This window comes from Cygnus olor, chromosome 3, assembly GCF_009769625.2.
Source record: "Cygnus olor isolate bCygOlo1 chromosome 3, bCygOlo1.pri.v2, whole genome shotgun sequence".
NCBI classification, from domain to species: domain Eukaryota; kingdom Metazoa; phylum Chordata; class Aves; order Anseriformes; family Anatidae; genus Cygnus; species Cygnus olor.
In genome coordinates this window covers 8,022,569-8,046,880 of record NC_049171.1, presented here as the reverse complement: position 1 = coordinate 8,046,880, position 24,312 = coordinate 8,022,569, and the positions used below count along the sequence as shown (strand labels likewise).

The 24,312-nt window shown below is 40.8% G+C and overlaps 1 protein-coding gene across 14 annotated transcripts in view; it reads left to right on the top strand.

Moving 5' to 3' along the window:
• Window positions 1-24,312, top strand: part of KLHL29 (kelch like family member 29) — a 391,073-nt gene that overhangs the window by 220,930 nt on the left and 145,831 nt on the right. For 12 of the 14 annotated variants that reach the window (XM_040553896.1, XM_040553905.1, XM_040553902.1 and 9 more), the window contains one exon: window positions 23,795-23,908. The exons of the other annotated variants lie outside the window; for them this stretch is intronic. In XM_040553896.1, coding sequence (XP_040409830.1) covers window positions 23,795-23,908 — 114 coding nt within the window. The remainder of the gene's footprint in view (window positions 1-23,794; window positions 23,909-24,312) is intronic. 14 annotated transcript variants of the gene reach the window in all.

Sequence of the window (24,312 nt, the reverse complement as noted above, 5' to 3'; positions counted from 1 at the left end):
TCCTGGAACAGGTCTTGTGCTTTGCGATGGAGCAAGAACGTGGTTTGGGAATCTCCTTCATTCTTCAGCTCTGTTCATGATGGGAGATCCTCCTTGTTCTGTGACAGTATGGTCCAGTGATTAAAACCCTTCACCTTATTCTCCATCTGAATGTATACTTCTACACCTCCTAGCAGCTGGCTCCATTATGTGTTTTTCCATTACGTGATAGAATGAGAAGATTTTTCCCATTGTAGAGTAGCAATAGGTACTGATGAAATCTTGTCTTACCCTTATCCTTTTTAGTGTAGTTGGAAATTTAGAAAATATTTTAGAGTCAGGAACCAAATAATGTAGCTTTTGAGGAAACCTCTGAGGAAACCATGGACTGAACTGTACATAATTGTTTATGCGATGCAATTTCAGGGATGTGACGGTCCTATTAGTGTCATACAATAAAGATTCCTACCATGCCTTGGAGGAAAACCTGACAAAAGTAAGCAAACAAAGGAAATGGAAATTATTAATCATTAAATCTTTTTTTTTCTTTCATTGTGGAAAAAAAATGGTGTCAAAAAGTAAGCAATAAAAATCAATGTTAGTTCCATTATTCCCTGGGGGATGCTCTGTTGCATATTGCATCATCATACCTAGTTTTATTATTGAATGTCCCTTTTTAGGCACGTGGTATTAAATCCTAAGATGGAGTGCAGCTAATTAGCATAGGTAATCCAGCTACTTCTAGTGACAAGTCTGTTTAGAAAGGTGTCTTTTTTTGACATAGCAAAACTAAAAATATTTGTGAGCAGACAAAGAGAGCTTTGTAACTGGAGGAAAACTTTAATTCAATTACTTGAGGAAGCAGCTTTAGAAGTATTCACTTAAAATCTCAATGTCATTTAACGTCCAGTCTGTTTAAAGAATAATTTGAGACAGAAATTTTAATGAAAATTAATCATATTAAATTTGAGTTAAATCCCTCACAGACTGTCTTACCTTAGCTGGTTTACATTGTCTAGCTGTTTGGGGTTTAAAGAATGAGCTTTTAATAAAACTCAAGTTACAACAATATTTCAGTGTACAAATAAAAGCAACAGGAATAACAAGTAAACCTTTGCAAGTGCCCGTGAAGTAATTTCTCTCATTCCTTTCTGTTGAGTCTAGTAGACTCCAGCTTGTTTCCAAAATGCTGTCGGGTTCTTTGGGGGCACTTTAAGGATCCTCCTTTTGCTTTTTGTCTCACACATGTATGGTCAATAGTGAGTTTCTCTGCTTGCAATGATGTTTTTGAATTGGGCAGTACTTTCCATTCTTAATGCATCAGGTTCTGTAATGCCTTTGAAATTTTGTTTTGAAAACTTGTATTCAGTTTGTTCTTTGCAATATCATTGTTGCCGCATAAATTCTTAAGCCTTGTGTTCTTAAGAGTGCTTGAAGTTCTTTCACTTGAATTAAAAACACAGATTTTATATATCGAAGTCTCCTGGCTTTATAGATAAAGTACTTTAAAAGTTTATGTTATTAATATAGCACACTTGCTTGAAGTACAAAAATAGTCTCTCCACATGTAGCTTCTTCTATTAAATACTTCTGTAGGCTTCTTTTGACTTAAAATTTTAATTAGCATGTTTCATTGGCCTGCCAAATCATTAACTCAGTAATGTATTCAAGCAATTTCTTAGTTATTAAACAAACAAAATATTGATTACTTGCAGCAAAATCTTTCTCCTGTCACAAAAGCAGGCAAATGTCCACGTACAGTTCAAAACAATATCAGGAACAACAGCAAAAAAGGTTTAAAGCTGGATTAATTATTTTCTGTTATAAGAATTTCTTTTCTTCCAAAGTTTGAAGACAGAAAAAGTTTTACTGTGTCTGAACACAGGTAAATAGACAGGTTATCACCTCTAAAATAAATAATGAATTAAGAGTGATCCAAAAAATGTTTCTGAAGTTTCTCAAATGTAACATTCTTTTGACATCAACATCTTCCTTTTAACTCTTGGTATGCTTGCAAAAGACACCAATGTTTAATATGACCATTTATAAGTAGACGTGTCTCCAGAAGAAAAAGTCTGTGGTTTAAAATTACATTATTGTGTAGGAATGATGTGGTCTGTTTTTGTGGATGAGCTTATGGCTTGACATAACTGAAATTGCTGCATACTCAATTAAAGAGTTAATTTGCTAGGATCTTTTAGGATAATCTTATTTTGAAGGGGAGAGGCAAAAATGCCTTCAGAAGAGTCACTCTGATTACGGACTTCTCTAAGGAAAGGTTTTTGCTTGTCTGTCTTGGAAAGAAAAAAAAAAGAGTTTTAGCTTCTTTACTTACTAAATTTAAGTTTACAGTTAGAAACCTCACAGTGAATATTTTCCATGTGACAAGAAAATCCTTACTATGTTTAGCATACTGGGGAGTTTCAGAGGATGTCTGTGACAGAACAGAGAGTACTTTCAGGTTTCGGGAACTTTAACTATCCTTTCTTCAGTTTTACTGCCTCCTCCTGTTTCACTTGTTCACTAGAGGTTCTAATTCTCCCCAGATTGCTGTATTGGAATCTAATTTCCTCATATTGCTGTGCTTTGAGAGTCTTTATGTTGATGAACAAAATTAGTCTTTTTAGCAAGTAATTACTTAAATTACCTTAATTATATAATAATGTAAGGTCAGCAACAAAATTATATATACTCTAGCTGCATCATTATAATGCTGATGACATTAAGTGCCAAGCACTAACTTCCATCCTGTCTCTCCCAAAGCCAAGGTTTTGTACAATCCCACTGCAGTTTACTCAGTGTAATTTTGTTTCAGGTGTTTATCGTAGTGGAGATGGCCAAAAAGGTATTTGAGATAATTAGTTAAGTGATTTTGTAATTGCTAAAACATCTGTCGGAATTAATTCCAGCAAGGTAGCCATTTTATTGAAATAAAAATATTCTCATAATACCTTTGGCAAAATAGCTCCCTTGAAGTCATTGAAATGGCACCGGGGAGGAATATGGGGCATTGAATTAGTCTTTAGTTGCACACTGCATAAACTATCTGCCCTTCTGTCATTTCAGCTTAGGAAGACATTGTCAAGCTCGGTGCAGTAAGTCTTTAGCTGCTTAAAATAAGACTCTTTCAGCTTCTCCAGCACTGCGCTTGTTCTGAAGAGGCTGAATGGCCCCTATGCTCACTGGGCATTTCCTTTGTGTCTTCCCTGACCCTGCATGTGCCTGCACTACAGTCTTTTCACTTGTTAGGGCTCTAATGAGAATCCACGGACGTGTTTGTTTCAAGATTTTATTTTTTGGTGACTTTTTTGTGCTGTAAATCTACACATCAGGTTTTCAGAGCCCACAAATGGAGCTGAACTTCTACAAAGATATTATTTAACGCAATTCTAGGATTTGGCAGCAGCTAACATTGTGAGAGCTAACATTTTGGAAATTGCCAGTGATGCTGCAATTGAGTATCTTTGGTAGAAAAAAAACAGTCTCATGCTAACAACTGTGTACAGCAGCTAAAGCCACCCCATTGCAGTGGTGCTCGTTCAGTAGATGAATGCTGCACGTATACCATCAAGGTGCCCAACGAATGGGGCACAATCAAGGTCCCTGGCACCCAGGAAGGCTCAGTCCTGTAAGTTTTTGGTACAATTTTGTCTTGACCCAACTGACAATCTCCCAAATAGTTCACTGTAAAAGTTGACACTGCTTGATTCACTGTTACAACTGTAATTTCCATGGGGTCAAAGGAATACAGTTTGACAGTGGTCACCCAGGTAAAGTTTGCCACGTGTAAATTGTGACTGAGTCTGTGATGAGTACAGGCCTTGTAACTGCCATCCAAGACTTGTTATAGATGAACTGAGCGACTGATCTAATAGCTTGTCTCGCAGAGAAATTTGCACTGCAAGTGCTGAAGGTGATTTACGCACAAATAGAGTGACAGCTGATGTGGTTGTGGCAAAGCAAAAGGTGGTGAGTGAAGGGAAAGAACTGAAGTGTCAAAAAAAATACCTTTGCACACATTCTGCAGAAATTTTCCATAAATATACGGACAGGATGGGGCAATCAGTGGGTGCTGTTACAAAAGAGAAGGAAGAAGCAGAGCTCAGGAGATGCTTAAAGAGATGAGAAGAATATCCAAAATAATGAAAGTGGTGATGGAGAGAACAGAATGGCAGGGCAGGAGAAAGTGGATCAGAAGGTAGTCTGTATTTACAGTCATTAAGATCAAAAACAATTCATGTCCCTCACTAGTTCAGAGCTGGTGTTAGCTTTTTCTATGATCACCTTTTAGACCAAACACGTTTAATAAGGACTGGAGACTTCAAAGGTACCTTAAAGTTGCTTGTGAACTTGTGCTGTATCTGAAGTTTGCTCACCTCTATGTAAAAACAAGTAAGACACAGCTCCGGCTCATTTTCTGATATGATTCCCACAGTCAGGTTGGCTGAGGAAGGGTGATGAGCTCCAGAAAGTCTCAGCATCTCCAGACAGACCACAGCGAAGCAGCTTGGACTGGGTACCACGCCACTGCCAGCTCTGTGCTCTAAGCCAGGGCTTCCTCACTGTGCCCAGGTGCTCAGAGCTCACATCCGCAGGGACAGCCACAATTCAGCACAGACAGAGGGCTCCCAAAGCGGTTTAAGCCAAGAGTTTGTCTCTTGGCATCTTTTTCAAACAATTAGAACAGCAAACAGACATCCACAGACACATCCAAGTCTCCCCGCTCTCATTTTCACAGCTGGACTACAGAAGTGGGATGAAGAGAGCAGAGGGGTGTCAGGGCAACTGGTTGCCTGTGTGCAGTGAGCAAGACCTGCTATAAGGCAGCTTACTGTTTCGAATGGGGGGAGATGTATTTGATGAAAGTAGTGTGAAAGGAATTCAAAGAAACATCTCAGGTTATTTCTGCCTAAGTGCTGGATGTTTTCTCTCTCTTCCTACATCACAGGCATCACTGCTGAGCAAGACACCCATGTTCCTGGGTAGCTTTCTTTACAGAGAAAAAAAAAAAAAAAAGATAATACACAAAAAGACACTGGAAATAAGGACATTTTTACTCTTTCAAAGAATGTTAAGATTTTTTTTCTTGATATGTGTGGCTGATCTTATTTCAAAGTCACTTTGAAATTTTTGGGTGTTTGTGATGGATGAAAAGTTCCTTGGGAATGAAAAGAAGTTTTAAGTTTCTTTTTTTTTTTTAAATGAAAGAAATGCTGAATGGCATTGCAACCACCAGTTTGTTTCTTAGTGTTGTCATTTATATTACTTTCATAACAGAAGAGCTTTTTTAGTGGCAAATTCTGTATTTTGTAACATAACTAAAACCATTTAGAAGTTTATACATCTGTAGTAGTGTGTGTCAAAACACAAACATTAACATCTGAAAAGTTGCAGCTTTCATTTGTGAAAAATCTTGGCATTTAGCTGGAGGTAAAACATGCGGTTGAACCTGTTACATCACAGAATCACAGAATCATTCCGGTTGGAAAAGACCTCTACGATCATCCAGTCCAACCTCTAACCTAGTACCGAAGTCCACCACTAAACCATGCTACTAAGATCTACATCTGCATGTTTCTTCTTTCCAGGGATTGGGACTCAACCACCACCATGGGCAGCCTGTTCCAATGCCACACAACCCTTTCAGGAAAGAAATTTCTCCCAATATCCTAAACCTCCCATGGCACAACTTGAGGCCATTGCCCTTTGTCTTACCACTTGGTGCTTGGGAGATCCCATTCCCCACCTCGCTACAACCTCCTTTAAGGTAATTGTACAGGATGATGAGGTCTTCCCTGAGCCTTCTCTTCTCCAGACTAAACAACCCCAGCTCCCTCAGCCTCTCCTCATAGACTTGTTCTCCAGACCCTTCACCAGCTTCCTTGCCCTTCTCTGGACACAGGCATGTAAACATACAATTTACAGTGGACAACCAGAATCACTTTCCTTTCTGTAAGAAGTCAAAATTACTTACAAAAAAAGATAAAGGTGTATTAAGTACAGTAAGACTGCAGCAGGTTACTGGTTTTGGCTTCTCCTCTACTTCTTTACATCTCTAAAGACAGATTCGGCAGTTGGCAAATGCAATAGCGGCAGCACAGACATCGTGTTAAATGGTCAGAAACTGATAGGAAATGGATGCTTAGGTAGTTGCAAGATTGTCATTGAGAAAGAAGAAATATCGGCTGTATAGAAACATAGTTTTATCAAGGTTCATTTGTGTGTATAAATACAGACGTGTGCTTAAGTGCAGTAGGAAACTGCAGAAAACTGAATTGTGTCTCCTCTTGAAAAGAGCGGGAGCTTTTGATGAAATTGTGGAACAAATATCTAAAATTCATGAAAGATCTAGTAAGTTCACCTAAAATGCAACTCATCCATGAAATTCATAGCCACAGATGACCTGGTTTTAAGAGCCGGTTATGCATTGTTTCCTGCTTGGTTTCACCCAATGAATCCACTCAGTCCTGAGTCTGCTCTTCCCAAATGTCCCATAGGGGCTGGACCATACTGTTGCCAAAGGAACAGCACAGTATTGATTGGAAGCATTTGGGATCTTTATGCCTCAGGTCCCACATTCCCCTCTAGCATAGAAATCAAAACCAAGTGACCAAGTGGTTTCACCAATTTACCTCATCCTCAGGTGATTTTCTGATTCCTAGTGGCAGGGTTTGGGGGACTCAAGTACTACCCATGGTGGAAGAAGATTGGCCTAGAGGCCATGGATGTGTGTGAGGTCCAGAGGGAGCCAGCCGATGTCCTTGTGAGACTGTTCTCTGTCATCTTTGAATTGTCATGGCAATCTAGGGAGGTGTCTAATAACAGCAAGAAGGAAAATGTTATGGCTGTCTTCAGGAAGGGCAAGAAGGAGGATCTAAGAAGCCAGAGGCCAGTAAGTCTCACTTCAGTCCATGAGAAGGTTATGAAATAAATCTTCCTAGAAACCACCATATCGGAGCATATGACAAACAAAGAAGGTGTCTGGGAACAACCAACGTGGGTTTATCAAGGGCAGGTCATGCCAAACTCACTGTTTTCTACGAGGAGATGTAGACAAGGAGGGAGAAGCAGAAATCATTTCCTTTGACCTCAGCAAAGCTTTTGACAGTGTCCCAGACTACCATTGTACCATTGCCATACTTCCAAATTGGAGATGTATTTTAGATAGTTCTATGATAGGGTGGGTAAAAGTTGCCTGGACTACCAGTCTTGAGGTGTTGTGATCATGGCATAAGGTTCTGCTGTTGACTGGTTGCTGGGGTTGTTCCTCAGGGGTGATCTTTCAGGAAAGACAGCAGCTGTATTCATTGGCAGGAATGTAGCCAGCAGGTCCAGAGAAATGTCTCTTGCTCTCTGTTCAGCACTCAGGTTTCAGATTTTTGATAGTCCAGTTCAAGAAATACAAGTCCAGTGAAGGGCCACTAGTTTATTCAGGTGGGTAGAGCACGTGGCATATGAGGACAGGCTCAAGGATCTGTGTTTGGCTCAGCCTTAATAAGAGAAAGCTCTTACTGTTGTGTACAGATGCTTAATGGGAGGGTAAAGGGCAGACAGAGACAGGCGCTTCTTAGAGGAACACAGCAGAAGGACAAAAGGTAACAGATACAGGTTGTAGCAAAGGAAATTCCAGTTAGTTATTAAGAACAAAATGAGGCCGTCAAACAGTGGAGCTGGTTGCTCGGAGGTGTAGCATCTCCATCCTTGGAGATGTTCCAGGCTCCACTGGACAAAGCCCCGAGAAACCTAACCTAACTTTGAAGATTGCCCTACTTTGAGCAGTGGGGTGGACCAGATGGCCTCCACATGTCCCTTGCAACCATAATTATGCTGTCATTTTACAAGCCACAGGACAAAAATGACTTTAAACCAGCCACAGTAGCTCTATATCATTTCAGTGTAACTAACACTGACTTTATGATAATGCAGGTACCATGTAAAGTGTCTTCTGTGCTTCTCTGTGTCTGAGGCCACAGTGCCTGCAGATACCTTCTGGCAGAAAATCGTGCTGCTTTGCAGGGCTTTCCAGCAATGCAGGGGATCGTCGTTGGAGCAAGGATAGACAGGCCGAACAGTGTTCCAGGACAAGTTGTTAAATGCCATTTCCATAAGGCAAAGTGAGTGGTTAGCACTTTCTGTTTGCAAATGAGATCTGAGATCTTTATTTGGTTAACGTTTCTCTCCCCTGTGCACTGAATTTGGCACAGGACAAGGTAGCCCAAGCACAACGATATCCAGCCAACAGAAGATCAGAAGCAGATACTATGGGAGAGGTATCTTTCCTGCTTTCCCCTGCTATATAAAGTTACCATTTAATTGTTGCAGCTGCTGTTGCTGCAGGCCCTAATGTTGGACAATTAACTTATCAATTTCTAACCTTGTACCGAAATCTGAGGGTCAGATCTGTATTTGGTAGAGCTGCTGCTTTTCACCAGCTTCATTCTAGGAATCAGTCTGACCTGAGCTATGCTCTGCTGTTGTCTAGTAACAGAGCTTGACGTTTCTCAAATTGCTTAGAAGTATAACTACTGCAAGAAGCATTGTAGTGATTTCAGTGTATCCTGATTTGCTGAAAGCCACATCTAACCAGGCTAAGCAACAGTTGAATCACAAAGCCAATTTTAAATGCTCCTTATTACAGGTGCCTGAATTCACTGAGCAGTTTCCATTCTCTTTCAAGCTGTGACTTTATATTTGCCCCAGAAGCTTGCTGGAGAGTGGAAAGATGTGGCAAAGATTTTAAGGGACTATCAGAGAGCTCCTGGAGACAGAGATCAAAAAGGGCTTTCATAATTATTCCGCAGCCTAGTTTGTGTGACGTCAGTATGATTCATGCAAGGTCATTACAATTTATCTTTGTGTCTGAGTAGAAAGTGGGAACAGGATACTGAAAAAAAAAAAAAAGCTGTTATGTCTGATTTTGCACATAGAGTAATAAAGAAATGGTTGGATGCTGCCTCAAGGAGTTGGAGTGAAATATGTTAGAAGACACATTTAGTTAAAAAAACAATAATACATTTTTAGGATGTTCTTGTGTTGTTTGGTACAGCTTTTTTTACAGTTCAGTAAAGCTACCATATGATGATAGTCATCAAAGTAGCAAAACTGCGTAATAATTAAGAAACAAAATATGCAATGCTTAGTATAGATGAAATAGGGAAATATTTCGTGGCCTAAAATTTGGTTAATCCCTCCACCTCTTCTTAGGGGAGTAATGAGGATTGCCCCCTATTTCTAAATTCAGGTATTTTGTAAAGTGATTTCATTTTGCCTGCTCCCTGTCAACACTTCTCATGCCATCTCCTACTCTTCTTGAATTACTGTATTGCGTTTTGTATAATAAATGGCATTTCAGTATGTATTTGAAATGACCAAGATTGGTATTAAAAATTAAATAAAATATTACCTTTTTTTTTCTTTTCGTAAATTGCTCCAATAGTAGCAAATTAACAGTAAATTGATAGAGAAAGGTAAGCACAGATCCTTTAAATCATAGTGAAGTTTTTGGCATTCAAGCTAGAAGTGTCTCAATTTAACACATCATTGGTTTGTATTATTAGAAATTTCATTGGTTTGTGGAGCGTATGATGGTTATGCTCTAAAATTGAAAGTACATAGACTCAGGACTTCTACAGTAGGCTGAGCTCTTATGCGGTTACTGATCAGTGTGCAGCAACTGCCATAGCTTGTTAATAAGCACGGGCAAACCACCATTAAAACCCTACTTGCCACTGTATAGAAAGATTTTTAACAGTACTTATTTTCTTGTTTATAGTTCTATATCAATCATGAAATGGGAACTGAGAGACCAGCAAATGTCATTTGCCACTTTTCAAGTGGCATGAATTTATCATCTGCATTGCATTTCATCACATTCATCTGTTTCCTTCCAAACGGGAGTAGTGGATTAGAGTAGAAAGTGTGTCTTGAATTGTTAAAAGGAAACCTGCTTAAAATATTAACGTAAATTAAACAAGCAAAATAGTTCCAATTAAAACTTTCTCAATGCAGTCCAACTTGTTTTACTGTTTTGAACTGTATTGCCTATAAATGATCCTAGAACTCCCCCAAAATAGGGCAAAAAATTTGGTTAAGTAGCAAAATATTTTTAAAACCCTAATAAACTTTAAGAGCATCTTTATTTGCTAACCGTCATGATTGCCTTTTCTGTGGAATATTTGTCAGGAGGGTAACAAGTGTTTATTTTATCTATGAAGTCCTAGCACGATATTTATTCTTTGTCATGTGCAGCCTATGCTTAAGTGTGCCTCCTGCCACGATCATGAAGCTGGGCTTATTCAGGTGGTGGTTTTTCTGTCTGTGGGAAGGGTGACTGGGTGAGCTATAGGACACAGTCTGACAATAACAATTCTCCACACTCATGTGCTGCTAGGAGGTCATTACTCGCTACATAAGATATGGTCTTTGCCTATTCCCTCGATGGATGGGACGCATCTGTTGTCAGCCTTTTGCTCTTAAAACCTAATGTTCTTCATAAATTCCTTGTTGCTTGCTAAATAAAAAATGTGGAGATGTTTGTGCTAACCTAGCATAAGAAGCTGATGTTTCTGAAGCACAAGTTGTGTCTCTGGCTTGTCCCAGTGGTACTCCAGGCACAAGGCAAAGGCTGTGTGGCCTCTGGTGGGTGCATGCTTGATGGCATGGCAGCTTGTGTAAGCAATAGTTCTAATGCTCTTGGGCTTGCACACATGGTCCTGCAACATGATGGGACATAGGCAATGCATATCACCAGGCTGGACACGGAAACTGTTGTACTTCTATCAGGTGATGGTGGACATTAGTCACGAGATGGAAGAGGGTTTGCAAAGCTCTTGGGAAACCAAATGGCTAAAAAGATGCCAGATTATTTCTTTCTCTCATCTGGGAGCTCCCAAGTAAGAGTGTTTCTGGGAGCAGTTAGCAAGTTGGATCCTTCCTGCAGGTTACAAATTAGATATACTCATTTAATCTCTTCCATGTGCTAAAATACCTCCACGTTTGAGGATACTCAAATCCAGCCCCAGTACCGACAAGTAGTTTAGTAGGAGATATAAATCCTACAGTGTCATGTGGATATTTTTGGTGTAAAAAAAATGTGATGCAGGATGTGGTTCCTTTAACAAGAAGAATATCTGGACCATCTAGACTTGCACTGAGACATTCCCCTGCAAAGCCCTGCTATCTTCTCTGTTTTCTTAATGGAGCCAAAACTGGGATCTGAATGAGTTGTACTTTAAAGCAATTGCTTCTCTGCTTTTAATTAGTATTGGTTGAATACTATTAGTTGAATAATGTATTTGATGAATAATGCTGTTGTCCATCAAATAAATTATTCAATTAATCTTTTCTTTTTTTTGCATTACCTAGACACTTCTATAAATGGTTGCAAATATCCATTGAATAATCTATTAGAATGATGCATTGCTTTTCAAATATACTATACAACAAATAATTTTATCTAGTATTTAGCCAAGTTTTCCCTTAATTAAAATTTATATGTATATAACAACTGTGCCTGAAGAATCACAAAGAATTTAGGTAGTAGCAGACATGAGGTGGAGTGTTTTTGTTACTGTGGATGATTTATGTTTTGCAACTCCTGTAGCATTGTGTTTTAAGAGTATGTCAAGAATGCCAAGAGCCTTGAAAAGTCTTCCCCCCCCTTTTTTTTTAAATAAAGTTACTTTTAAAATGATCTCCAAATAAATGGCATATATTTTACCAGTGATAAGCAGCCACCCTTGCCAGAGGAGTGGTTTGCATTATGCAATGCTGGGGAAAGAAGAACTGGAGCTGGAGCCAGTTCACCCGCAGATAGATTCACACAGCAGGCAGCATCTTATTGTCCCCAGTCACAGGTGGAGTAGCTCTCAATCCCAGACAACATCTCAGAAGGGCTGACTGTTGTTACAGGGTCAAAACTAGTGCATGGATGGGGTCCCAGCTTCCAGATGTAATACTGACAACAATAACTTGCACAGGAAACTCAGAAGCCTGGAAAAAAAGTAAAAATGTTGTTTGGAGAGAGCTCTAGGGCCACCAGCAGTGAGTACAGGATGGCAGCTAACTACTGCCTCCTTTAGATGTCACCACCAAAACTTGGTCAGGTGAAGGTATGTTGGGGCTGGCAGGAGAAAGGGAAGGTGACCATATCCCATCTCTGCTGGAAATTCACACAACCAGACCGCCTGCTCAGCTTTTCCTCTTCAGCTTTTTGCTATGAAATCCTTTCACCTTTCAAAATTGAATCTGTTGTGCCTATAAAGAGGGCCTGTGTGACCAAAGCAGGGCTTCCAATCCCTTCTGCAGGTGGGCAGTGCCCCTGGCTGTGTCCCTTTCTGTCAAGTGCACCATCATTTCCTGGAAAGAGTCCAGCGGAGGGCCACAAAGACGATACGGGGCCTGGAGCATCTCCCCTCTGAGGAAAGGCTGAGAGACCTGGGTCTGTTCAGCCATGAGAAAAAAAGACTGAGAGGTGATCCTATCAATGTTTATAAATACCTGAAGTGTGGGAGACAGAGGGATTTGGCCAACCTCTCTTCAGTGGTCTGTAGGGACAGGACAAGGGGTAATGGCCACAAAATGTAGCACAGGAAGTTCCGCACCAACATGCGAAAGAACTTCTTCACGGTGAGGGTGATGGAGCACTGGGACAGGCTGCCCAGGGAGGCTGTGGAGTCTCCTTCTCTGGAGTTATTCAAGGCCCATCTGGACGCCTACCTGAGCAGCCTGCTCTAGGGAACCTGCTTTGGCAGGGGGGTTGGACCCGATGATGTCTTGAGGTCCCTTCCAACCCCTTCAATTCTGTGATTCTGTGATTTCACTGGCCACTGTTGCATTTGGAAAGGTTTGGATTTGTTTCAGATTGCTTCAGACAGGACAGGACAGTCAGAATCTGGCCCCATTTCTGCCACCTTTCTCCAACACAGACTGCAGCTCATATTTTGAAATACGTCCTGTTTTTGGAACAGACTGATGCCTCTGCAATCAGGCTTTCAGAAGCATTTAGGAGCTCCTTGATTGTCAGAGTTGCTGGCTTGGGCATCCTTACTCCATCCCTCTGGAGCTGAGCAGAAATCAAGCACTTTTGGAAATCCCTGCGGTGCCTACCCATGCTACCTGGAAAATTCGGCCCTAAAGGCATTGCCAGCTGTGATGTGCAACATGTGCAGGGTGCTGTGGGTGTCCTGGGGAGGGACACGAGCAAGGAGAGGCTTCAGCTCTGCCCTTTGGCCTGCGGCTGCCGTGCAGGAGAGCAGAGCTGCAGCACACGGGGCTGTCAGTTGGGCGTTTTTCACTAAAATTCACTGAAAGAATGAAAAGCCAGTCTTGTTTTGATTTAGGAGGGGAAGCAAGTCCTTTACTCTTGCAATTACATTTCTCTTTAGCTGTCAGTTAGTAGAATTAAAGAATAATTTAGAGGTTCAGAGGATCTCCACGAAGTATGAAATAAACCCGTCACCGCTGCCTTTGGGGACCTGAAAGACAGCCAGGAGACCTGGATTGAGGTCACTAAGGTCGCCTGGTTTTGTCTCAGCAAAATCAAGTGGGTTTTGATGTCAAGTTACTTGGTCAAGAGCACTTTTAAAAGGGAATAAAGGGGGGCGAAAAAGAAAAAAAAAAAAAGAAAAAAAAAGCTATCTTTATTTATTCAGGAATTTAAGTCCCGGGTTTTATCGCTAGCCCTCGGGAATGGTTTTACAACAGCTCCCTGTCCCTCCTGTTTTGAGTGTCTGCCTCAAAATGATGTTAGCTCTTGATCTAGCCAACTCAGCTATATCTTTTTATTAAAGTTGCAGTTTGGATGGTGGATTTAATTTAATGCAAACGAAATTGTGTCTAGGTGACATGATCTGACTGTGTTATGCAAACTCGTGCATTATGACATTCCTCTCACTAACTAAAAGCTTTGTTGCAACATATTAATGTAGAAAGGGTTATTTGTTTTGCTAGTAATAAAGGCTGTTCATTTGCTGTTTGGAACTAGTAATAAGGTTGACTTCTACACAACCTTGGGGAGAAAGTTCATTTATTTATTTATTTTTTTAAGAGTTAAAAATTAAAAATGCATCTTGTGTATGTTCAGATGAGATGAGAGCGAAGGAGAGTACATACAAATTCCATCAAATGCAATTAGCATAATCAGAGACTGGATGAGAGCCACAAATGATTGCACAGGGGGAAAAAAGTAGTTCCTAGGATCTTGATACATTGCCTGAAGCTGAGCAGGACACAAAGCACTAGAAATTATTTTTACCCAAGGGCAATTTTTACTGATACTGCCCTTGTAAGCAGCTCTTATTTTATTATTTTTATGGATTCTTTTTCTGCCCTAAATTTGTATACTGAATTATCCATGAGGATAAATGTCAGAGTGGATTAAGATTAAATTAGGAACTAGATACTCCAAAACAAAACAAAAAAAATCTCTCTCCTTCCTATTCACTCCCTATTTTGATTTTTTTATTTATTTTATTTTTGGCTTTTTTTTTTTCCCTTTAGATGCACCACGGTGCAGCTACATAGAATGTATTTTCTTTTCAATCTTTTTACATTAAATTTTCTGCACAGCTAATTTAACTTCCAGTATTCCGTCTTCTTTAGTTTAGGTCATCATTCTCTTCATAGAGTTCCTGAATTTCTTTCTTCTGCTTGTAATATAGCTGGATGATGTTCTTTGTCATTTCTTTTTTCCTTTTTCACTCTGGTTCTGCTGCAGTGCACACGGGGGCACAGTCAGAGAGTTTACAATGGCTCCTACCTTCCAGAGAGCGATGAGTAATTTAGACCACTTGTTATCCAGGGCTGCCAGGCTCCAGCTTCTCACAGAGACGATGTAGAGAAGTAGGCATGACACCTAAATTAGGTACCTGTATTACATCGTTTAACTGCTGCCCCTAGATCTTACCAAGTTAGTTATAATAACCCCACTGATGTTAGTAGGTAAAACCGAGTGTTTAAAAATTCCCCCCGTGTTGTACACAGAGTCTTTGCTTATCTGCAAGGCAGTCTTTTCCCTGCCTGCTCCTTTCTTCCCAAGCTGGTGCATTTTTCTGTCACTTTGTGTCTCAGCTCTTATTTTCTCATCTTATGCTCACCTTCTTTCCACTCCCTCTGACATATGCAAATGCTCCAGAATACATTTATGCACTCATATTTTATTAGCCCTTCTTATATGCATAGTTCTCTGAGTTTTTTTCCTCTTTTGTTTGGTAATCATTTTACATTTTAATATGAAATATGCTTAACGCTACCTACGTTTAAAATTGCAGTTGTTTGAACACTCACAATGGTCCCTTTGGGAAGTGGGAGGAAGGCAGGGAGTGCGATCGGAGGTGGCTCACGACAACTTGTACGTAGCACGTCTTCCTTTGCCCACAAAACCACACGTATGGGATGGATTCTGACAGTTCCTCCTTCTGAAACGCTTCCAGCAGTTGCTCCATCTTTAAAACTGAAATATATGAAAAAAACACAGTGCTTTCTCTCACGTTGCATTCACAGATCTCTCCCCAAATACTGCGAGGCAGGATTTCTGACAGGCAGGAGCCGGTCAGTTCGGCACTACTGAGAGGTTTCTGAAAAGCAGGCCTGCAAGCACGTACAGCTGGAAATAGGAGTTCCTTACCACTGGGGAAACTTCTGTTTTCTGAAGTGTAAGAAAGATTTGGGGAGGTTTTTAAAGCGTTTTAGTGATACCATTCTCTCCCTGTGGTACTCTTAGAGTTGGGCTAATGCTACTAAGGCCCCTGGGCTTACAGCTGGAGGTAAGACTCCGTGCTGGGCAAGTGACAGCTTTTCTAGACATGGAAAAGTCACAAGTTTAAAACCTCCCATTTTATGCCCTATACTGCTGTAAAGAGGAGTTTTATTCCACTGAGAAAGGCGGATTTTTAGTTTGCCGGTGGAGTTGGCTCTCGCAACTAGATCTGAAAGGGCTTGAACTCCCTCAAGCTGTGTATTGAAAAGCTGTAGACATTCACATTTTAGAGATGTTTTACTTTTATTAATGGAATAAAAAAATACAAACTGAGCCTTACCTAGCTCAACCTTTGGTAAATAATTTAAATGTGCAAATTTACTCATGAAAGAGAAGGAAATTAAAAGATGTCTCAAGATGACTAGTTCCAGGGGCAAATAAATCATGTTTTAAATAACAACCACAACAATACTTTACACTTCCCAGCTCTAAGAATCACAAAGCTTTTTAGGTAATAACTGTTCTGTAAAATAACTACAGGGAAAGCTGTGTCCACTGCTTCAGCGTGTCCGGATTTGTGCTGAATGCAGTGGTGTCTCCATGGTGTACAAGGATGCTGTGAAGCGGCATGGGACTGGAAATGAGGGCCTCTGTGTCTCCGCAGAGCGGCGGGGGAATATTAGGCAGGCAGAAATGCAATTACTGGAGTTGAAATTGGGCCAAGACTATGGGGCTGACAATATATTCTTGGAAAATGTGCTCTTTGATCGTAAATATCCATGAAGCAACCTTGCCAACGTTATTGATCTTGGCAGTGGATTATCACTGACAGCCAGGATCTGCTGCCCTCCTGCTTTAAGCAGTGCCCTAATAGGTTTTTAGACAAACAGCCACAACAGTATGTACAGAACAAGTCTCCAGGGTATGTTCATCACATCACGGGTTCCCTGAATGTGTTGGACTCGCTGCAGGAGTAAGATTGTACAGGTGTTCAGCACCTGGGTGGCAAATCCTGCATGCTTGCGACTTATGGACCTCTGCAGACCAGGTGCACATGTGCTTGGTAATGTCCAACCTGCCGATGTCAGCAGCTTTGTGCAAGCACCACGGCTGGAATCTTTGTGTTTTGACAGAATCACATAATGGGTTGAAAGGGACCTTAAAGATCACCTCACTCCAACCCCCTGACATGGATGGGGACACCTCCCACTAGATCAGGCTGCCCAAAGCCCCATCCAGCCTGGCCTTGAAGCAAGGAGTGCTTCTACTAGCACCAGTGTGAGCCATCTCTCTTCACTGGTCTGAACTGGAAGAGCCCCATGTTGAGCGCCTGGTGCTGCTCTGGGTCTCTGTTGGACATTTCCCATCCTTGTGCTGAGTCTGATCCTGCTCAGCCCCACTTTGATCAAAAGAAAGCATCAGCAAAGCCTGACCTTCATGATAGCTTTTTTCCCTCAAAGTGTACACCTGGGTGCTGGCTTTCGCAAATTTAAGACCCTGTCTTTCAATAGCAGACACGTTAGGTAATCGTGCTCACAAGCTGGCGGTACTTTTATTTTCAAATGCAGCTGAGTATACCTATGAGGAGGGTGTTGGTTAAAATAATGAGAAAAAAATTGAGAAATTGCAAAATAATACCTGCATGTCATCCAAATGATCTTTGTCTTTGTGTGCAAAATGTCTGATGCATTGAGATTGTGCCCTGATCCTCAGCTGACAATTTTGAGTCCTACAGTAACACAAATAATAACCAGATATTTAGGATAGATTAGAATTTACTTTTGGATCCATTAGCATTTCTGTTAAATCTGACAAACGATTTAGAAAATCTATATGAATACAAAGTGCCTGCTCATCATATTTTGTGACAGCTGGGTGAATACTTGACATCTTTGTGCTCTTAAAAGAACATATGCAAAGACTCAATTTAATTTGTAGGGTTGAGGGAATTTATTTGCCTAATTTTGAGCCCACTAGCACATGATGGATTTGAAAGTTCAGTTCTAACAGGAGTATAATTGGGTTCTCATTCCACTTAGGAAAGAGTGTGATAGAAAGGGTGAGGAGAGAGATAGAGACATGGGGAAAATAAAGGAAGAAAATGAAACTGAGAATACTCATGAAAAAAAAATGCAATGAGACCGAAAAAAAATGTAGAAGGCAGAGCATGAGAAAAAACCTGCACATACAAATGAGATACTCTTTAAGAGGGCAGAAGGAGGGGGACAGAAAAGAAAAAAAAAATGCATTCTTAATGTGATATGTCTTTTGTTTAGAAGGAACTGATGCTTTAAAATGTACTCACTGTAGTAGTTGAAAAAAAAAAGATGAAACATTAAGTGTTAAGTTGTGGGAAGAGAGGGAAGAATATTTCTCTAAATACTTTTTCAAGCTCAGTAAGTAAAGGAGCTGGTCAAACGTTCAGTCCCACAAGGACAGTCCTTCACTATTAACATCTGCAGTGCAAACGGCGAGCTGCAAGGATGGGACACGTGGCTATGACCAGGCAAACCAGATCCCATGGGTGAACCCCGAGCTTGTTGACCATCAGAAGTCAGCCTGGTGTCTCCAGTGGTTTCGTTCAGGACAGAGACCAGCCCACACCCCACAGGTCAGCTGTCGCTTGCCAAAATACTTAGCTTGGTCTGCTCTCTGCACAAGTGAAAAGTCCCAGCGTGATGACAAGTGACTGAATCCTGTCAGGTTACAGACACCCAGCTGCAGGATGAACACGATGTCAGCTTACAGTTACTGGGCAATGTCTGCCTATAAATCAAGGTGGTACCGTGCCAAGGGAGAGGGAAGGAGTCTTTCCATATGGCTCCTAAATGCTTGTGTAGGAGACACAGATGGGCAGGACAGTTGATTTGGGACTGACCTGTTTACATGTGCTTCTTCCTTTGTTCAGGTTACACACTCATTTTTTTGGAAAGCTGGAAGAAACCCTTGGTTTTGGCTCCTACTGCGCACAGTTTGGTCGCTGTGGAGTTTTCTTCTGTCTTGTGTTACAGAGGAGCATTGCCATGAGAGCAGCAAGACCACCAGTTGGGTGTCCTGTCTCGTCCCACCGCAGCACATGGGGCTGGGATTCACATACAGGACTGCTTGTTAAAGTCCTGAAGTGGCTTTAATAAGAGTCCTTATGGACCTCTCTGCATCCCTAAAGTTTATCTTTGAAAGGATTCTCTTAGTGAAAAAAGGGGCAGGAATTTAGTTTGGTTTCACTCTAACTCTCGGCATTTATGTTCTCCTATTTGCTTCCAAATAGGCTGGCTTCTCATGTCCCCAGCCCTTCCTTTAGCTAGTTTGGGACACAAAGTCCCTTTGCAGGTGTCTATTAGTGGGTCCAGCTGGGCCAGGGTGAGCTCAAGGCATTTTAAGGTACACCTCTGTTCAGTGCTCTAAGACTCTAGTTGGTTGTGGCCTAGGTGCTCAGCAAAAGGAGGTATTTTTCACATGATACTTGCATTTATGGGTAGGAACTACGTTTCCAGCTGTATCATCGGCAACTTTCATCAATGTTCCTTGTTGAACAGTAGCTTTTTCATCTTTGTGCTTTGCTAACATTGTAGAATTAAAGGGGTTTTTCTGTCTTTTTGATTGTATCCTGATATTCTGTCACCTTTTGATCTCAGTGTCACGCACAGACTGCAAACTCCTTCAGGTGCAGACTGCTGGCTGCCTGAGTGTGTGTATGGGTGTGATTTTTTTAGGGGGTCATTACTCTTGCAGGGCCCCAGATACTGTGGTATTGTGAAATAATAATAATAATAAATAATAATAATAATAGTCATAATAATATGGGTAATACTAATTTCCACAATACCTTTGTGATATGTAGGGAAAACTGTTTTTTTTAACGTTTGTTGAGAGCTCTAGGCCACTGGAAATGGCAGCCTTAGAGACAGCAAATGGCCTGAAGTACTGATACATTTCTGACTTTATACAGCAACTTCTGCTTAATCTGATCACTGGTTAATTTAATCCTGTTTCATTTGATTGGATCCCCTGGAACCAAATCATTTGTATTGTGTTTTCTCTGGTATTTCTGATCATTGTCTTTGTTAATTTGATCAGGATTGATTGAACCAGTCATTGAAAATAAATCACGTAATTAATCACATGCAGCATTAGAAAAGCAGATCCTCAGTTAGTCTTGTCAGCTTTTATCTCTTGTTTTTCTTCCCCAGTACATGTAGTTAGGACATCCCTTAGAAGGAAGCTTCTATTTAGAAAGAAGCATATAAATAAGTGTATACATCTGTTTATTTAATTGTTTATATCTCCGCTCAGAGGGTCTTAAACTCCCCAGTTCTGTGACCCTTTCTGAGGCAGGGGTGTTGGGTAGGTGTTGGGTGTAGGGTCTTTCTTAATGACTCAGCTTTCTTAATGACTTGATATGAATGAATTCAGCATGTGATCCACATTTGGATTTGGCACAGAATCACCCATAAATATAAAAAACAAGATAAGGATCTGGGTTTTGTTCTAATAATGTCTGAATAGTCTTGTGCACAGTCAGTAATTGTCTGAAGCCTGGGCCTGAAGCTAATGGTTCCACAAACTGGTGCAGTCTGTGGGTGGGAAAGGAGATTTTGGATTTGCAATAAAGATGATTTTTATTTCTATCTGTTGCATGGAAAGGAAATTATTCCTTTTTTTTTTTTTTAAAGTATATTTTTGGTCCTGCTTTGGCTCTTCTCTCATTCTGATACTTGTGACCAAAGTCAGCCATTTTGATCAGCACTGTTAGATATTTGTAGCTTTGACTTCTAATTGAAGCTTTATTATAGCAAACCAAGGCTCTGTTTGACTCCTGGAGGCGATGGTTGCACAAAGAACAGCTAAAGCTCCCTTTACCTTTCCTTAAAGCCGCAGCAGGTTCATCAGGGGACATGCCACCTCTTAACGGGTATTATCCTCAAAGACTCCGCTTTGGTCTCCTGGCAGTTCATTCTGAAGGGTCACAAGGGCACTGTCTGCCCTGCACCCATCCTAGCAGAAATAGTACCTTCTGCGGAACCATGACCTGCAACAGTGGAGGAGGAGAATTAGGTAGATCAGATCATGACTTGGTGTTACAGGTGAGGTATCCCTACCGAAGGTTATTTAATTTTAGCTCGCCCGTCCCTACCTGGCTTACAGAACCAACCTGCGTTATTTAGGGCTCACGATAACCCTTCTCTTCCGCCCTGTAACCCTGAAGTTTCATGAGCAAATGGGAGATTATTTTTAGAGGTGGTTTAGTTTGTGTTAGCTTCCTGGGAGCTTAGAGAGTGGGAGTTTGTAAGCTTTGCTAATGTAAATTTTCTTTAAAAGATACATAACAGAGGATTTTCAAAAGCACAAAGTCTTTGCCCAAACTCCCCACCCTTGCTGGATTTCCTCTCCGTATTGAGTCCAATGGCCAAGATTGGACACCTGGAAAAATTTCATCATAAAGTAATAAAAACTAAAGGAATGTAAAACCATTTGTTGTTACAGGAAGTTTAGGTAGAACCTAATCTTATCCATTTATCCTCAGATGATGAAGGACTATTTAGAATCACAAGTTGCTATGAACACAGTGATATTGAAGGATCACCTGATTCACACCCCAAAAACAAGACTGAGGTGCCTAGAAAAAATGGGTGGCAATGTAGTACAGTTTTGGCAGGCCTACTAGTAATGCCAGCCACAGCTATACCATTATCTGTTTTACTTTAAATCGTGTGGCTGTGGACAGCAAAGTATGTCTAATAGCCATTTGCTAGATTTATAGCCTGGTATGTGATGTGTTTGCCATTAATCTTTTAGAAGGATGATGGTTGAGGCAGCCGAAGCATTCATGCTAGTCTACGAATTGGTTCTGCCGAAGGAAAACAGGAGAACTGGGCAGCTTCCTGCTGGTAGCATGGAGATAGGGAAACAAAAAGTGCACAAATGCCTTGATGTAAACCTACAAACCGGAAAAATTGGAGAAAACGATGGCTGTGTTTCCAAAAAAAAACCATATTAGCACTCTGATGTAAATCAAATGAAATGACCACCCAACTGCCTGAGCTTGCACTGAACTTCTGGTGTTAGTAAAGCTGAGTCTGAACGTACGCAGGGCTGCATCTTGAGACCTCATATTCTCAGAAAGGACCTGCCAGTCACGTCTGGTCGGAACAGCTTGCTGAATGTTTAGCTTCTTTTAAGAACCAACTGGGAGATTGATGGGTTCGATCTGTTTTTGCACAGACTTGTTTGAGTCTTAAAATGCATTTTCATCTGTCTGCATGGAAAAAAAAAGATTTTAATAAGAACCATTGAGATATGTGATTTTGGATTAAAAAGAAATATAGGATATTATTTTAGTAGTTTCACCGTGAAATACATTTGAGCTTCTCCTGCATAGCCCAAATTTTTAACAAGACCAGAGCAATTACAGGAATAGGCAGATTGTAGATGTTATCTTGTGTGTAGGAAAAGGGATGGATTATTAAAGTGTATATCCTCTTTGAGAGATGCAGCTCTCTAATCCTGTTTTTCACATCTTAATTTTAGTGACTGCATAACGTACCTTCATAAGATGCTTTTAATTGAACATTTGAATAGAATTTGAATAAAGCCTAATATATCTGGGATTCCTCCTCCACTCCCTTAAAATATGATGTGAAATTTATTAGTCTTAATGTATATATCCCAGAGCTAATTGTTTATCTTGTAAATCATTTTCTCCTCATCTTTTGTATGGCTTTTACTTTCAGATTTAAAGAATAAATAAATTCTTGATTGGAAAGTCTTTGTTGTATTGCAGCAGAAAGAGGGGGGGCAGCTTTATAAATGTAAAAGGATTTTTAGTTCTTTTTAATTATTACAAATGCTGAGTTAAAGGACAGTGGATTTTGAATTATGCATTAAATTAGCATCTTACTGATGGAAGACTCTCAAAGAAAGTTGAGGTTTTTAAATTGCTATGAGCCAAATTCAGCCACATTTAATAGCTCAATTGATGTTGATGAACTTAAGGCAGTGATAAATTTGGATGTATAGGGTTATTTTTCTTTTTGCTGTGAAAGGTAAGCATGCTGTTTCTACAGTACTGACTGTCCTTTTGTTTGAGAGTCGACTGAGTATACTTTGATCCTTTTTTTAGAAAAAGAATTCTCTGTTCTCCCTTAAAGAAGGCTTCCTGAGACCTGGATCAGATTATGGAAACTAAAGTGAGCACACAAAAGTGCTTGTTAGAAAGTGAAATTTATGTGCAAACTAAATGTGCCCTTGATGATAGCCTTATTGATTAAGCGAAGTTAATAAATCAGTAATATCGTGCAGCACTGTTCAACAGTCACAGGCTTATCTTGGTTTTCCTTTTTCATTTTATTTTATTTTTTTAATGTGCCTGCTGTGTAGGCAGAGAACATGCACTTTCCTGCCAAGGAGTGTGTACTACAATTGAAACACTGAATTCAGAGGGCTTGAGTGTAAAATGTCGGCATCCGATACAACAAAAGGGAACTTCATAGAAGTAACTTAATGAAGGGATTGGAGCCTAAAGTGACGTAGCCTTTATTTTTTTAAGTATTCCTCTTTTTATTCCTAATGCTTCAGGCCATGATCCAAAAAAGAAACTTAGAGTCCTGTTTAGATAACTAAAAGAAATTCATGGGAAATTTGAGACAAAAACACCACATGGAGGATGACTCCTGACCCTATCAATGGCCAGCATTTGCATGCAAGATAAATGTTTAGTTTTCAAGCAGTCTGCCATTAGGTCATTCTCAAGTAGCTTTGCTAGCACACAAGGGTTACATCCTTTGTACACCCTTGGGATTCTGGTCTGACAAGCACTTACTCCATTATTACCCATGTTTCCTTTTGCCCTCTGACAAAAAGCACTTATGATGAACTGGATTTATCCGCCTCTACCCTAGGATCCCTGCAGGACCTCTGAGAGCCCTCTTGCGTTGCGTAGTGCATGTTCTCTGTAGTACGTGCTGCTGAATTGTTCCTGATGTCGCGCATTTTTTCTCCGTCGTGAGATGCTTTTACATTCATAGTTTCGCACTGGTTTTGGGGTTGATCTGCATGCCAACCGTGTTAGCAGAGGAGGTTCTGCTCAGGCTAAAGTGGGGCTTCTGTGCTCGAACCCAGTGTCGTGCGCTGATGTCCCTGGTGTCCTGGAGCAGCAAGTGTCGCAGCCGGGACCTCGGTTCGATACCTCAGCTCCGTTCCCTGATGTTCTCGCTGAGAAACGAAGGCAGCTGGGTGAGTACCTGAGCTTATGCCGGTGAAATTTGCCAAGACAGAATACCAAGTGCCATTTATGAAGCACTTTTTTTTTTTTATCATTCCATGGTCTTGAATTTATTCCCAGCTGATGCTGAGCACCTAACTGGAGCATCGGTGGGAGAGCGGTGATCGTCCTGGGCAGTGCAGCCACTAGAAAGAAATAGATAGCACCTATGGTCACTTCACAACCTTCTTCTACCCCATTTTTCCCTCCTTTTCCATAACCTTATGCTTCCCCAGACCTGCATGCAGTGTGGATAGGGAGCCTTTGAAAGGGTGAGTGAGGCAGGAGACCCATTCCTGGCATGGAGTTATCTTCCATTGCATTGCTAGAGCTTGGGAATTTGGCCAACCACCTTACTTAGGAGGGTAACCAGGGC